We start from the raw sequence: 16,200 nt of genomic DNA, 5'->3' as shown, positions 1-16,200 counted from the left end.
ATTCAACATCAGTATGCTTTTCAATATGCGCATATATATAATATATATTTTTTTTTCGATCTTGTCTTGGATTTATTTTCCCTTGTTTGCAAGTATTTCCTCAGAAATTCGCCATAGTTCCTATATTGAATGATCAAAATATAATTCATATTATTTGCTTTTTTGCACATACATGACTGCATATGTATACATTTGTACATTTCATATATAGTGCACGTAATTTTTTGTGGCTGGTCCCCAAATAAAGGAACACATGCTTATCTATCCTTTTTCTTTACTATTTTTTTTACTCCAAATATAACTTATTTTTAATCACAAAAATTGCAACAAATTTAATAATAATAAATACACGCACATATACAATTGCATATTTTAATGCATTCATTTTTTTACCTCTGATTTTTTTATATCCTTGGCATAGTGTCGAACATAATCCAATTTGCAATCAGAGTAGTAAGATCCTTTGGCTAGTTCACGGCGATCCAAGAGACATACGTAACTAAGAATAAATAAATTAGTAGAAATATAAATAATATTAAATTTGACCAATTAACAAAATTAATGAATTATTTTTTTTCACTTTCAATACTTACAGTATGGTTTGAGCCCCTTGTAGAGTTGTCTTTGGGAATGCAAAATTTTTACACATTGCTCTAAACCAACTTTGTTCATATCGAAAAAATTCTGATTTGACTAGACCTGGGTTTATTGATACTGAACATGCTTCTGATTTTTGCATTTCAAATCTATGGTTACAAAAAAATAGTTTTAACATGTAATAATGCACACTAATCAATTGGCATTTCCCTTTTATTTACTGTTTTTTTTTAGATATATAAACAGTTTTGCTATATTAAAATTGTCCCTTACCTTTTCTGTAATTGCTGTGAATAATAAAGCATACATAATTTAGAAAAACTATATTCCTTTCGATAAAGAAGATTTGATTTACTGGAATTATCGTTATTATTTTCATAAATAAAGCCATAATCAACATCCTAAAAAGTTCAAAATAAAACATCCATGGCATTGAAGATACAAATATATTTGATAAAACTATGTTTGACAAAAAATGAAACAAAAAAAACGAACCGATTCCTTCAAGAGACTGTGTGCTATACTGCTAAGATTCACGATTAATGTTCCTGATGTTAATATTCGGTTATATAAAAGATTAATTAAATAAAAGTGGCCATAATAGTTAATAAAGAATGTTGATTCAAGTCCATTTATATATTCAAGTTTTGTGTTCAAAAATCCTGTATGTTCATAAGTATTTTGTTTTTTAAAGAAGAGGAAAATATAAATATATGAAATAGTCCAAATATAAATTTTTCGATTTTTTAGATAGTTTTAAAATCATTTAGAGACAAATACATATATATATATTAATAGAAAGAAAAACAATCGAAATAAGTAAACCTCACCTGCATTGTTAACTATTATATCAATTTTGGGAAACGATTTTAATATATAATTAGCACAACTTTCTATGCTTTTATAGGATCCAAGATCTAGCTCGACGCAATATATTTTCGCACTAAAATTGAGAAAAATATATGTATATACATGTAAATTAGTGCTTAAATAATTCCATGTAATTAGGTATATAATTAAATATTAGTGTATTAAACTTACTCAGGATGTTTTTTTAATAAATTTGCGCGAACCGAATCCATATGGCTTATTGATCTGCATGCTAAAACAACGTGGCATTCATATTTTAAAAATTCCTGGACAGCAGCTAGTCCTATTCCTCTATATCCTCCTAAACATTTAATACATATAATATTTATGCTCACTTATTTTTTGGTACGATTAAGAGATTGCTTAAAGAATTTTGTTTTTTATATACCTGTAACGATTACACATTTTCCTTTTAATTTTAATCGGTTTATAAGAACATCTTTGGTAGTACCACCAATATTTTTTTTTAGCAAGACAATATAAAATATAATTATAACTATTATATTTGTGATACAGTGATATAATATAGCATTAAACGCCGAAAGTCCACCATATTCCTTAACAACAATATATCTTATGGCTTTATATATTGGAAGAAAACTGTAATAATATTATAAAAAAAATAAAATCAAATATTTTACAAATTTAATCAATCAAATAAAGGAATATCGATCAGCGAAAAAGTGTGTATAAATGTGTACAAAAATATGTTCCCATGCTTGTATATATATATATATATATATATATACATACACACACACACAAATTTATTTATGTTTGTTCATGCATTATTGTGTTTAATTACAATGTGTTTTCAACTTATTCTATATTTCATTTTTTATGTCACAAAAAAAATGTATTACCATATTATTAGCGAAGTTACAGTAAAAAAAATCAGTCTTCTCAATGATGGATCAGTTAGAACAACACCAAGAAATGATTTGCTCTTATTTTTTATTTCCATATATATATTATTTTTAATGTATAATTATATGGATACAAAAGGAATTAGTAAACCTTTGCTATAATAATTATATTAAAAAAAAGTATTCTCAAAATAAAACAATTTATTTAAGTCCAAACAAAATATCCCCTATAAACTATTTATAAATATTAACTTTAAATGTTTTAAAAATATAACAAATTTTATATTATACACTTATACGGTATATATATAAATAATATGTGTATGATTAAATATTAAATAATACAATTTTCGAATTATTTTAGATAGATCATATTTTAATAAAACCTTCCATTCTTTACATTATTTTCTTAAAGGCTTGCAATTTGTGGATAGAAAATAAAGTAATTTTTTTATTCGACACTAAACTGTTGGTTATTCACCTTTTACCAGTAAATTCAATTGTATGTACGTTATTTTTTTTTTTTATTTATTTGCATATTTTCATATTCACATATTATTTATTGTAATTTGAAGATTTTTATATTATTAAAAAATATATGAATTTATTCATTACTTTGTTATTATTTTTTATAATATTGTATATATTTGTTTGGCATTTTTACCTATATATTTAATGATTATGCAATTATTTAATTTAATTAAACACAATAATTCATTCAGGTATTTATTAATATATTTTTATACTTTTATACTTTATCGATATTATAAGGAGTTTCTTTATATACTAGTTTCCATACTCTTTTCTTGTTCTACATTTTGCATAATTAATTTTGTATAATTAATTTTGAACTTTTGAATAAAATAAAATATTTCCCTATTTATTAGGACATATTTTATAGAACATTCCAAGAAATAATTTTTTTTTTTCGAGAACAAGGCCATATCACTATTTATTACAAAACTGAGGATACAAGCCTTTTGAATATGATTGGTGAAAAAGCTGTATTGCATGAAAATTTTTTTTAGAATATTTTTTAAAGCATTATTTATTATTTGATATATTGCTACTTTTTTTCAAACATAAACAACATCATTTATAAAGAGAAGGGAACTAAGCTAATGTGTATCATCCCTAATTTCGCTACCTCATGAAAGCGTAAAAAAAAATAATAAACATATGTATATATAAAACAACATCACATAATTAGTAATTACCGAAATGAATTCCAAGAGTATTGAAATTCTAAATTTAATAGAAGAAAAATCCTTTAAAAAATGTGAAAAATTAATTAGTGTAGGATTAAAAGGAAAAAAAAATGTCAAGCTATATTTGATTTTAAAATGTTTGCTTCATTCATATCTTAATGAAATAAAAGAATGTAAGGAAGGACTAAATGAAATAAGTCTAGAGGATTATGACAGAAATATGTTTTATATATTAGGAAAAATATATAAAAATATAAATCAGGAAAGTAAATTCATAGATATGTATGAACAAAAAATAAAAGCACTTGAAAATAGTAAAAATAATATTACTTCTAATAAACCAGGACAAAATTTAAAAGTTGTAGCAACAAAAATTGAAATCGAACAAATATTAGCATCACTTTTTGAATATTGTATAAATAATGGCTTTTTTAAAAAAAGTACTAATATGTCTTTGAAGCTATATAAAGCAACTAATGATACAACATATTTATTATATAACTGTTATTTACTATATCTTAATAACAATAATAATAATACACAAATATATAATTTGTCTTTAAACTTTTTGAAAAATTATAATTGTTATAATTATAATAAAATAACACAAAATTTTTCTTTTTTTTTAATCCTTTATTTTTTAAACATCAAAATGAGAAATTACGATGAATGCATTAAAATTCTGGAATATACAAAATCAAATAATTTTTTTTTAAATACATTGCAATATCAAGTGTATAAATTATATATATTTTTTATTAGTGAACAATTGGAAAACTGCCTATCTATTTTGACAGAATTAATAAAAAATGATTTTCCAGAAAATACAGATTATTACACACTCTACATGGACATTATAATTTATCTCCTTAACATAAAAAGGGATAATGCTGAAAATTATATGCTTGAAGATGTTTTAAAATTATATAAAAACGATTTGATGTATTTAGAATTTTTTAAGAAATGCATGATAAATGTTTATATAAGCAAGTTGAAAACATTTCCAAAAAATATTAACACCTTTTGGGACATAATATTTGAAGAGAAAAAAATGTATTATATTTCTAACGACATATATGTAGAGATACTAAAATATGTTCTTTCATTTGATAACCTAATTGTATTAGACAATAATAATGAGCAATCAAGTGACAAAATAACCCCTCTTGATTTAATAAAAAACAAACTCGAAAATGATATTAATAATTATAAAAATAATAATTTTTTAAAAAATATTTACGAAGAATGTAATGTAAAAATATATATGTATATCCTTTTTTTATTCATATTAAAAGAGAGCAATAATTACAGCTTGTTTTATAATATTAAAAATTATATCAGCCTTTTAAATGATAAAATGATAATTATATTAGTCATATATTTTAAAATTATTCTTAAAAATTTATATAAATTATTAAATATAGAATATCAAAATTTTAAATTAAATTTAGCTCAAAACGATAATCCCATTGAAGTCACAAAAAATAAAAAAATTATTTTACAATATATTAGACAAATATACAATTTTGAAAAGCTACTTTATCTCCTATATAAACAAAATGTGTGTCAATCTTTTACTAGACTATTTTCATTATTCATTCATTTCTTTTCCGATTCAAATTTAAAAAATTCTCATGAAAATATAATACATGTTACTGACGATAATGTTATTTGTTTGCTAGTCGAAATGGCCCTCTTCTTAGATAAGCAAGAATTTTTAGCTTGTCAAGAAAATTTCCAAAAATCACAGAAAATGGAAAATGTTACACCCAATGAAAAAACTTATGAAGATCCCTTTTTTTGCTCAAAAGAAATTGAAAAAAAAATAGACTTAAAAGGATTTAAAAATTTATATGAATATATAGAAAATATAATACCTTTGTCTGATGATTTTTTATGTTACCCTGATTTGAATAATATGACCAAAAAAAATGACGAACATGTTGTTAGTGTAAATTTTGACTGTGCTCATAATAATCAGTGTAATGATGAAAAATGCAAAAAAAATATCAAATTAATAAATAGGAAATATTATATTATAGCATTAAGCTTGTTAAAATATGGATATAATTATCATCAAAATATAATAAAATTAGAAAATGAAAAGAAAAAAATTAAACGTATTATAAATAATGAATATATTAATGTAATAATATTACTAATCTATTTAAATATTGTAATTGGAAACTTTTCAAATTATACTGAATTAATTGATAAGTTAAATATAAAAAATATACAACTAATAACATATTTACCAATATTATTCATACATTCATATAATTATTCATATTATTCTAAATTTAGTAATAACATAAAGTTAGCAATCAGTTATTATAATGTTCAACAAAATACTTTAAAAAATTCAATCACAAAATGCTTTAAAAATAATTCATTTTATAAAATTAATGAAATTATTAATTCAAATCTTTTAAACTCATCAAATATATTTTTATATTTTTTAAAATTGATATACGCATTTAAAACTCAAATGGAGGCAACCAAAACAGCAGGATATACTAATCTATATGGCAAATTAAAATATAACTATTTATTAAATGATTTCAAAACAAAATTTTCATGTACTAATAAAGAATTTGGATCATCTACAAGCAACAATAGCAATACTACTAAAAATGCAAAAGATATAAAAGATAACACAGTTTCTAAAATGAATAGTCAGGAAATTATCAACAATAAGACACCTACTTTAGATACAAATCAAAATACAAAAAGAGAAAATATTTCTGAACAAATTGAAAACAAAAAAGAAAACTTAAAATGTAATACTTTTAAAGATGATGATCAAATAAAAAATAATTTCATAATTTTTTTAAAAAATTTTAATCAAGACCTTTTTGATGAGGATAATATAGTTGTACATAAAATTTTATATAAAAATTTGCTATTAGATAAATACAACTTTTTAATAATAGATAATCAAACAATTTTAATTAAATATAATATCCCGTCTTTTTTATTAACTGTTTATAAAAATTATGATACATTTTTTTACAACCATATTTTATATGAATCATTAAGCCAATTAAATGAATTAAAATTTTTAAAAGAAATAAAAATTTTAAATAATTTAGAAGCAAACAATGTATATATGATACAAGATATAAAAACTATATACCCAATGATTATTTTACAAAATTTTTATAGCATAAAGGGTAGTATATATATAACTAGCCATGAACAAAATTTAATAAACTCAAAAAATTTTAGGGACATACTTGTTAGCTCAAATAGTATTAGCAGAGAAAAATATGACGATCAAAATTTGATGGATGTCCCTTTTGAGACAATACAAAAAAAAGCTAGTTATGATACTATTCATAATGATATTAATTTTTTTGTTTCTAATAATACATATGTGTCATTTGATAAACAAAATTCAAATTATAAAAACAAATACATTTTTAATAATACAACAAATTATGAAAATTATTTTGGAAAAAATGATGAATCCTCAAAAAAAAACTATTCATCAGTATCTCCTTTCACTACTTGTCTAACTGAATTATTTAATTATCCTCTTCAAAATTTGTATCTAAATTCAACAATTTTAAATACAGTTATGTACATATTTCATAAATCATTTTATTTCTATTCTTTTGATAATAATAAAAAAAATAAAGCAATTCGAAAAACCAAAACTGCCTTTTTATATCTCGTATATATTGTTCATTACTATGAATTAACAGACCCTGTCCAAACTACAGAAAATTCCACATCAAATAAGAATGCCACTAATTGCTGTTATGGGGAATTCCTTTTAGATGATGATACTGTCAAATCATGTTTAGAAACATCAATAGATTTTAATAATTTTAGAGAGAAATTAAGAACACATTTTTTTAAAAATTATGAACTAATGGAAACAGCCTATCATAGTGATATATATAATACAAGTGCGATACTATTTTATAAATCCTTACTATTAAATATAAGCATGTATATAAATATATTAGAAAATAAGGATATAAAGAAATATATTAATAAAATTCAATTTTTATATAATTCTATATATTTCCATTTATTTAATGATATGAAAGTTTTCGAACAACTTTTATCTAATGACAAAGCATACCAAATTATAAATCTATCATGTCTATTCAAAAAATTTAATTATCTTATCCAGAATATTACAATTTTCACTTTAATAATTCAATCTATTTATAATTTAGGCAAAAAAAATATATCAGCTGAAAATAATTTGAACTTAAAAGATTTAATTAGTAAAAATATTTCTTTACTAACTCAGATAAATCAAAATTTAAAAAATTACACAAATATATTAAATAACTACAAACATCAAACAACATATAGTATATTAAACAATTTTGATATTCAATTAATAGAAGAAATTAAAATGTCTTATATAAATCATGTTTTAAATTTGACCAGTATGCTTAATAATAAGATACTTATATTGAAGTCTTACGTATGATCCATCTTTTTTTTTCTTCGCCATAAAAAATATGTTTTGTTTTTGTGGCACAGTTACACAATATGAAATAATATTTTTAACGCAATTAATACACATATATTACTATTTAAATTGGTAGTTACTTTTACCAGATGGCATTGACAATGCTATTCACTTATATATTCCTTATTTGTTCATTACATTTTTGTTGATTAAATTAAAATATATTTATTGTTATATTTTATTCATACTTAAACATTATATTTTTAACTCCTGCACACGCTATAAAAACCTTATCACAAATTTGTGTTACTAACCCATTTTATATCGAAAAATGGAAATAATAAAAAAGATCTATATATCCTTTGACAAGAATATTTTTAAATAAAGTTAAAAATGTTCTTTAATTTTTTTCATATAATAATATATATAAAGCATTTTTACGAACAAAATTAGTTACTACCCAGAATAACAACAAAGTAATAACGTGGAAAAAACATAATTGTATCATATACATATGCTTATTCATTTTTAAGCAATATGATATGATTAAGCAATTTAAGAAAACCATATACAATATGAAATGTAGGTAAATTTATGAATGGTACCCACAAAAACGAGCAAATATAGACAGGAGAAAAAATAAATATTATAGTTTGAAACTAAAGCTTTTGAGCTACTCATAAAAGCAAACAAATCACAAACAAAATTATGTAAAATACAAGGTATATGAATTTACAAAAATATATAATGATTCATAAATTAATTATTATATAATCAAAAATTAGGACAATAAAAATACCAATTCATTTAATTACCAAAAATAGAAAAGGGGACTAAATATATACGTCTGTTTTCATATAACATTGGTATTTATTTAAAAGCAGTCGATTCTAGTATATATATTCATTGAGTTTTTAGTGATAAAGCCATCAGATATGCAAAATACTCACATATATTATCCAGGAAGCCATCTTCTGAAATTTAGAAAAAGAAGATGAGCAATAGTGAGCATGATATATATACACATGTTTTATGGATTCTTTAAAAGAAAAAAATTCAACACATTTATTGCCTAAGCGTACAGTTTTCTCTTTTTAATGAAAAAAACTTATTAAATGAATTTGTACCTGTTACATCAGAGCCGAGCATTTCCTCTTCATCTTTAGTTTCGTCAAAAATATTAAAATGTTTTATAATATCATCACTATGTTTAGACAATATATCATCATATTTTATTATATTTTTTTCAATGTAAATTTTGCTATTGAAAATTTTTGTTATATAATTAGCAGTTGCATTTTGGGCGCCTTGATATAATGTTTTTAGTTTTTTAAAACTATCATTTTCATCAACTTCATCATTGGCTTTTACTTTAGTTTTTTTTGTTTTATATCTTAATCCGCTCTTTTTCTTTTTTCTTTTTTTTATTTTATAATTGGTGCTTTCATCGATGTCATAATTATTTTCTATTACATCATTTGCATAATTATCTGATTCGTTGTTATCTTTAATTAATTTTTTTACATGTTCTGATAATTCATGTTTAGCTTCTTCAGATATATCGAAAAAATTCCCGTATGTTTCTAATTCATTATGTGTATCTTTTGAAGTTGCTGTATTTGCGCTACTTGTAATATTTATATTTGATGACGTATCTTTATCTTTTAACACCATTTTACTACTTACATAATTTGTATATTGTGTACTTTTTTTATTTTTTGTAATTAACTCTAATGCATCTTCAGAATTGCTCTTTGAAAAAATGGGACTATTTTTGTCTATTTTATCAAAATGCGGTTCATGTGAAAGCGATCTTTTTTTTGTTTCATTATTAAAATTAGAATCTTCGACCATTACATCGTTAATCCCATTCTCTATTTTGTTCATTAACTTGTCTTTTAATTTATATTCTAATTCCTCGTTGAATTTCTCGTTTAATTTTTCATCTAATATATGCTCAGATTTCTTTTCGACATCATTTGTTTCATTTTCAGAACTGTTGCCTTTTTTTTTAATTTCGCTCATTATTAAACATGGAAATTATTTCATTATCTTGAAATAGACGCTGCTGCTTTTTATAATAAATGCGCTATTGGTTACTTTAGTAAAATAACAATTATATGAAAAAAATTATTGTTTTTTTATTTATTATGAATATAACATTTTAAACATCCACATTATGCAATATATATATATGCATATGCTTGTTATGATTTATATCCTCATTATATTTTTACATATCACACAAAAAATTGCATTCTTTTAAGATTAATTTTGTCTACTGAAATACAACCCAATAAAAATATTCTTTGTTTTTAAATGTTATATATACAAAGAGAGTATTTTATTTTCTAAGTTAAATAATTTATTATTTAAAATAGAGGAAAAAATATTGTGATTAAACCATTACAACATCGCTGTTTTTTTTTTTTTTTATAATTTTTATATGATTAAGATATATTTTAATTACTGTTCAGAATATTTTTCATTTTAATACATACTATTTTTCAAAAGCTCTATTGAGAAAACCAATTTTATTATGAACAGTCAGAATAATTTTCACATTTGTCTATAATTTTTTAAAAAGCTTAATTTACAAAACAATATTGCTATGAATATTCATATTTTTTTTTTCAAGCTAATTTTTTTATGAACAGTCAGAATTTTTTATTATTTACAATGGTTAATGTAAGTTTTGTCTTTTTTTCTTTTAGCTATCTTCATATAATAAGAAACATATCCCCCATTGGTATAAATGCTTACGGAAAATAATATATTGATTTCTAATATTTTAAAGCTCTTTATTCCTTTGAATTAAAATATAAGGATATTAGGGCGTGTCAAATATTGATCATAAGAAAAGCATATCTCCTGTATATATGCAATGAGAAATACACACAAAATTATAAACTTTCATTATCCCTTACAAATAACGAGGGAGAATATACCGTTACATTTCAAAATAATATACATTATGTTCTCTATTCCCATAAATATGGAATTCATTATGTATGTTATAACCTATAGAAATAATTACTATCATTTGTTTTATTTTTCTAATGCTTGTAACAAACAAAACAATTCTTTTTTTATTATTCCGATGGGAACATGTCATATATCATAATTTATTTTACCTTGAAGTTAATAATTTTTTAACTTAACCTAGCATTGAATTGCTATTTTATTTGTACATTTTTTACCATACTAAAAAATACACCATCTCTTATATGTATGTGCGCATTTGCTTAGTTTTTTTTATAAACAAATTTTTTTAATGATTATTTAAAATAATTTGTAACATTCAGGAAATTAGCACAAGAAAATAAATACACTATTCATAAAATTCGAATAATTAAAATATTGAGGAATATTTTACACTTATTTTTTGCACAGCTCATAATATAAAATATAAACAATATTTTGAAATAAATATATTCTATGCTATATGTATAAATCCTCGGAAAATAATATTCCCTTGTAATAAATTATATATATTAACAAATATACACAAATTATTTAAAAGAACATTATGCTTAATATATATATTAGTATATAAGATCGTATATCTTTTTACAGTAAACAATGTATCTTTATTTTTTACAAAGGAGAAATAGATAAAAAAACATGGGGAAGATAAATGTAAAAGATTACGGGAATTTATGTCATTGGTTTAAAAAATTAAGCAGCAAAAAAGTAATGCCATTGTTGCCAGAAAAAAAGGAAGATAGGCTAAAACGATTTACAAATTTTTCTTTGTATCATATAATGGAAAAGTATGAATTTGTCCCAAACTTACTTTTACAAACTGAATATTTATATCCAACTTTACACAATAACCCCGAGGTGTTAAGGCAATCATATTTCAATCACCACAAATTTTCAAGCAAGATGACTGATGCTAAGAAAGAAAGGTGATTTATAAAAAAAAACTAGTCACCTTTAATTCCACATACAACTGTGCATAAAGGGATAAGATGAAGAAGAAATGAAGAGTTTTTTAAAAAAAGACGAGTACCTTCTTCTATTAATCAAATTATTTAAAAAAAATATATGAAAATGAATAGAAAACGGATTTCATATGTCCCCTTTCTCTTCACATTTTAAACCAAAAGTAAAATAACAATCCGAATATACTGGATTATGTATACACATTTGTGCCAATTTTTTGGAATATATTTTATTTATATTTTTTTCATATTTTATTTAGTTTTTTTATTCATAGTTGCATTAGAACAAACTAATGAAACTATTATTATTTATTTTATAAAATATAATGTAAATTAAAAAATCATATTTAAATAGGAAAAAAAAATAGATGAATATGTGTGCGGCTTTGGTAGCCTACCACATATATATATGTTGGTGATTTAAAATGTGTTTTTAAAAAAAATAACTATACATTCCCGATCATTGTTCATTATTAGAATGAACAAAAAAAATGGTTTTTAAAATAAAAAAAAAAATAAACAAAACATCTTGTTTGCACATAAAAATAACCATTCCTCAGTTATTTCCCTAAAACAATTTTTGCTAATTCGCTCACTTCTTAACTATCTCCATTATTTTCCTTTGTGTCATTTGAAACGCTTGACAAGAAGTCCAAAACCTGAGATACTTTTTGATAGCTGATGTTAATTTTAAATGAATTTGCATATTTATTTTTTTGTGGCCAGTTTAGGACAATGTCTATAAAATCTCTGATTGCGTATGACAAGTTAAAAGTATTGTCATAAGGGTTTTTAAAAAAAAATATAAGGGCAATAAAAAAAGAAGAGCAATAATAAAATTTGTCTTTTTTATAAGTATAAAATTTAGGGAATGGTCGAATTCTTAGTTCATTAATAGTTTCTAACTTTTTAAAGAGTAACCTAATTTTACTTTCTATCCAACCTTTCCATAAATTATATATAAGCTCATTAGTACCCATAATTTGAATGTGTAAAAAATGTTTATATGTTTTAAATAAATCAAAAGGCTCAATAATACATGACCATATACTACTACTGTTACTATGAATGTTAACATTTTCAATATCACCAGATTTTGCTACATTATTAATATTAATAGCATTTCCATGACTCATCAAATTATTGACATGTTCCATAACTTGCCCAATATCTGCATCTGGATTTAATTCCATATAATTAATAATGGAATGGGCACGTTTAATTTCTTCGATTAAAATACTTCTAGTACAATATGTAACATTGTGTGTTGAATTCATACAAGGAAAAGCGGGTGTAATAATTGGCATGATATGCAATTTGTCTTTAACATTTTTTTCTGGATCCCATATAGTAAAATTTTTTAATCCTTCAACATTATATTTTTTAATATTTTGTATAAGAACAGGATATTTCCAATTCCATATAGAATAAACTCTAAAAAATTTACAAATTAATTGACTAATATTATAATTTGGATATATTTGACAAATCTTAGCTGTCAATAATGCCCATGAAATACCTCCTAAAAACCCTAAAATATTACTATAAATTCCTCTTCTTTTTGCCCATAATTTTATAAATCTAAGAGTATTTCGAAAATTATCTTTATTAGGTACTGAATTTAAAATTAAATCAGCAACCCGTATACCATTTAAAGATCGAACAGTTACTTCATCTAAATTTTTAAGTATATAATCATTATCTAATGTATAACGACAATCTTTTAATGTCCTATATGGTAATGTTGCTAATAATAAATCTATATCTACATCATCATACATAAATTGAATAATAGGTGTATATGTTTCTGGTAATGCTTGTAATTTTTTTACATTTCTATCTTGTTGTAATTTTAAATAAAACTCATTAAAAAATATTTCTCTTGTTACATTTTGTGGTGCTAAAAATATACAATCTATATCACTATTTGGTGTTATTACTCCTAATCTATATGAACCAAATGTATATAAATTTCCATATATTTCTTTTGCCTCTTCTTCATTTATTCCTTGATTAATAGATAATTCAATTACAAATTCATGAAATAATTTATTTATCATACCTAATACTTTTTCTCTTTTTTTTAATGCTTGTTCGGTTTCAAATAAATTATAACTTTTTAATAATTCTACAACATCATTACCTTTTTTTAAATCTTCTTCTGTTGGATAATCTAGAGATACAGGATCTGATACACCATATTCATGTTTTTTATTTTCAGTTACATTATCATTAGTTATTATATTTCTTCGGTTACTTATTTCATCCTTTTTATCGTGCACATTTTTATTTAATGCACATTCAATATTATAATTTATATATGTCTCTTCATTATCATGTTTTATCTCATTCAATTCCAGAAACTCCTCAATCTCTTCTTTACTGCACAATAAAAAATTGCTACATTCAATCAAACTCTCACTTTTGTAAACCGTATGCATTTATGAGCACTTTACAAAAAAAAAAAAATTAAAAAATAATAAATTCTGAATTAGCAATAAAAAAATATAAAAAAAAAAAACAAACATATGAATCATATGTTCACTAATATTTGGTGGGTGCAGAAAACAACTGCATATAGAAATCACAAATAAACAATGTAGATCATAAAACGTATAAAACAAGTTCAAAAAGAAAAAAAAAATAATAATGATAAAGAAAAAAAAAAATAATGATAAAGAGAAAAAAAAAAGTGTAGAAAGAAACTACTAATATAAATATTCAAATAGTTTTGTAAAAATAAAAACAATAAAAATTACAATTAAAAATGTGTGTATATATATGCATATGAAACCAAATGGAAAATATGGGGTAAAATTAATTGAATGAATTTGTATTCAAACTATAAAATATGAAAAATATCGCTTTTTGGATTTTTAAAAAAAAATATATATGGAATTGAATTGAGTAAAGATTAATTTTAATAAGCATTCGCAATTTAAAACAGAGGTAATTGCATAATTAAATAGAAACAAAACGAAAAAGAAAATTCCACATAATTATTGTCTTAAACATATAAATATGCGCATATATGTTATTCAAACAGGTAGAAAAATAAAATAAAATTGCAAAAAAGGAAAATATCAATAGATATTTTTCTTATGCTCAAAAATGAACAAAAAAATTACCACATGTTATACATACAATGTATATCACATACTTTGATATTCATCAAAAGGTATTAATATAAACTAAAAAAAATTGTTTGTTTTTTTATTTTTAGGAATTATTTAAAATGTATCAATGTATATATATATATATATATATATATATGCATTTATGTCTGTGCATATAAATTAAGTTAAAAAAACGTACATAAATGATAGCTTTGTGAAAAATTAAAAAGCATACGTAAATAGCTTCGAGTACCATGTAGTTAATCTTTTGTCGTATATATATAAAAGTTATATATATATAAGAAAAAAAGAATTTTGTACATTTATTTATTACAACTCACGAAAATAGCTTCTATATCATTACATTCATATAATATATATATATATATGGAAACACATATATAAATGGAAAATGATATTTATAAATTAAAAGTCTATGCCTTTACGCCTATATTATAATATATATGCGAGCTCGCTCTGTATTTATTATAGTACTATATATGTGCAAGTATGTATGAATTTATCCTTATATTATATATGTTATGTGTTATATAGTTTTGAATATAATTTAAAAAAGTTTACTAAAATTAAAATTTTTTCTTCGGCATAAATCTGAACTAAAATACATTTTAAATGTACATACTTCATAATACAATGCTTTCTGCTATTTATTTTTTTTTATTCCTTATTTTAATTAATAAACTATAAAAATTTACATTTTTTTTCCGTTTACCGATAATTTTTATAAATTGCTTCTCTACATATATTATTTTTTTTATATCAGTCTTGAATTTTCATTAAATATGAATTATAAAAAAATATATAAATAGCGTACATCTCTAATAAGGTGCCTTTTATATAATTCACATATATATGTAAAAAATAGTTTTATTTTTTTTACATAAAAAAGAGAAAGTAATAAAAAAAACACACAAATAAAATTATTCAAAATTTTTTATTATATATATTTATTCATTTATTTTATGTATAGTAAAAAAGCGATGAAATGAAAAAAAATGGTGAATGACAAAATTATGATAATATATATTGCTACAAAAAATGTCTCTCTTTATTTTAAGCATAATAATAATATCCAAAACAATATATATGCATAATATTCATGCGTTGTGTATTCTATATAATATTTTAGGTTAAAAAAAA

At 22.1% G+C, this 16,200-nt stretch overlaps 5 protein-coding genes across 5 annotated transcripts; 2 read left to right on the top strand and 3 right to left on the bottom strand.

Moving 5' to 3' along the window:
* Nucleotides 1-72: 72 nt before the first annotated feature.
* On the bottom strand, nucleotides 73-2,431 carry PVVCY_1102610 (oxidoreductase, putative; the record flags this gene model as incomplete). The annotated part of the gene is made up of 9 exons (XM_008626117.2): nucleotides 73-120; nucleotides 394-499; nucleotides 594-746; nucleotides 871-998; nucleotides 1,093-1,259; nucleotides 1,428-1,540; nucleotides 1,639-1,768; nucleotides 1,856-2,067; nucleotides 2,331-2,431. 9 exons carry the CDS (start codon nucleotides 2,429-2,431, stop codon nucleotides 73-75), a joined length of 1,158 nt encoding a protein of 385 aa, XP_008624339.2.
* A 1,123-nt stretch (nucleotides 2,432-3,554) lies between these two features.
* On the top strand, nucleotides 3,555-7,994 carry PVVCY_1102600 (conserved Plasmodium protein, unknown function; the record flags this gene model as incomplete). Its single annotated transcript, XM_008626118.2, has 1 exon — nucleotides 3,555-7,994. The coding sequence occupies one exon, from the start codon at nucleotides 3,555-3,557 to the stop codon at nucleotides 7,992-7,994; it is 4,440 nt and encodes a 1,479-aa protein (XP_008624340.2).
* A 954-nt stretch (nucleotides 7,995-8,948) lies between these two features.
* On the bottom strand, nucleotides 8,949-10,001 carry PVVCY_1102590 (conserved Plasmodium protein, unknown function; the record flags this gene model as incomplete). Its single annotated transcript, XM_037634547.1, has 2 exons — nucleotides 8,949-8,950; nucleotides 9,059-10,001. Coding segments are annotated over 2 exons (945 nt in total).
* A 1,599-nt stretch (nucleotides 10,002-11,600) lies between these two features.
* PVVCY_1102580 (conserved Plasmodium protein, unknown function) lies at nucleotides 11,601-11,891 on the top strand (the record flags this gene model as incomplete). The annotated part of the gene is made up of 1 exon (XM_008626120.1): nucleotides 11,601-11,891. The coding sequence occupies one exon, from the start codon at nucleotides 11,601-11,603 to the stop codon at nucleotides 11,889-11,891; it is 291 nt and encodes a 96-aa protein (XP_008624342.1).
* A 631-nt stretch (nucleotides 11,892-12,522) lies between these two features.
* Nucleotides 12,523-14,364, bottom strand: PVVCY_1102570 (poly(A) polymerase PAP, putative; the record flags this gene model as incomplete). Its single annotated transcript, XM_008626121.1, has 1 exon — nucleotides 12,523-14,364. The coding sequence occupies one exon, from the start codon at nucleotides 14,362-14,364 to the stop codon at nucleotides 12,523-12,525; it is 1,842 nt and encodes a 613-aa protein (XP_008624343.1).
* Nucleotides 14,365-16,200: the final 1,836 nt, after the last annotated feature.

Source organism: Plasmodium vinckei, assembly GCF_900681995.1.
Source record: "Plasmodium vinckei vinckei genome assembly, chromosome: PVVCY_11".
Classification (NCBI taxonomy): Eukaryota; Apicomplexa; class Aconoidasida; order Haemosporida; family Plasmodiidae; genus Plasmodium; species Plasmodium vinckei.
The sequence above is the reverse complement of the archived record's forward strand: the minus strand, read 5'-3'. Positions and strand labels throughout refer to the sequence as shown.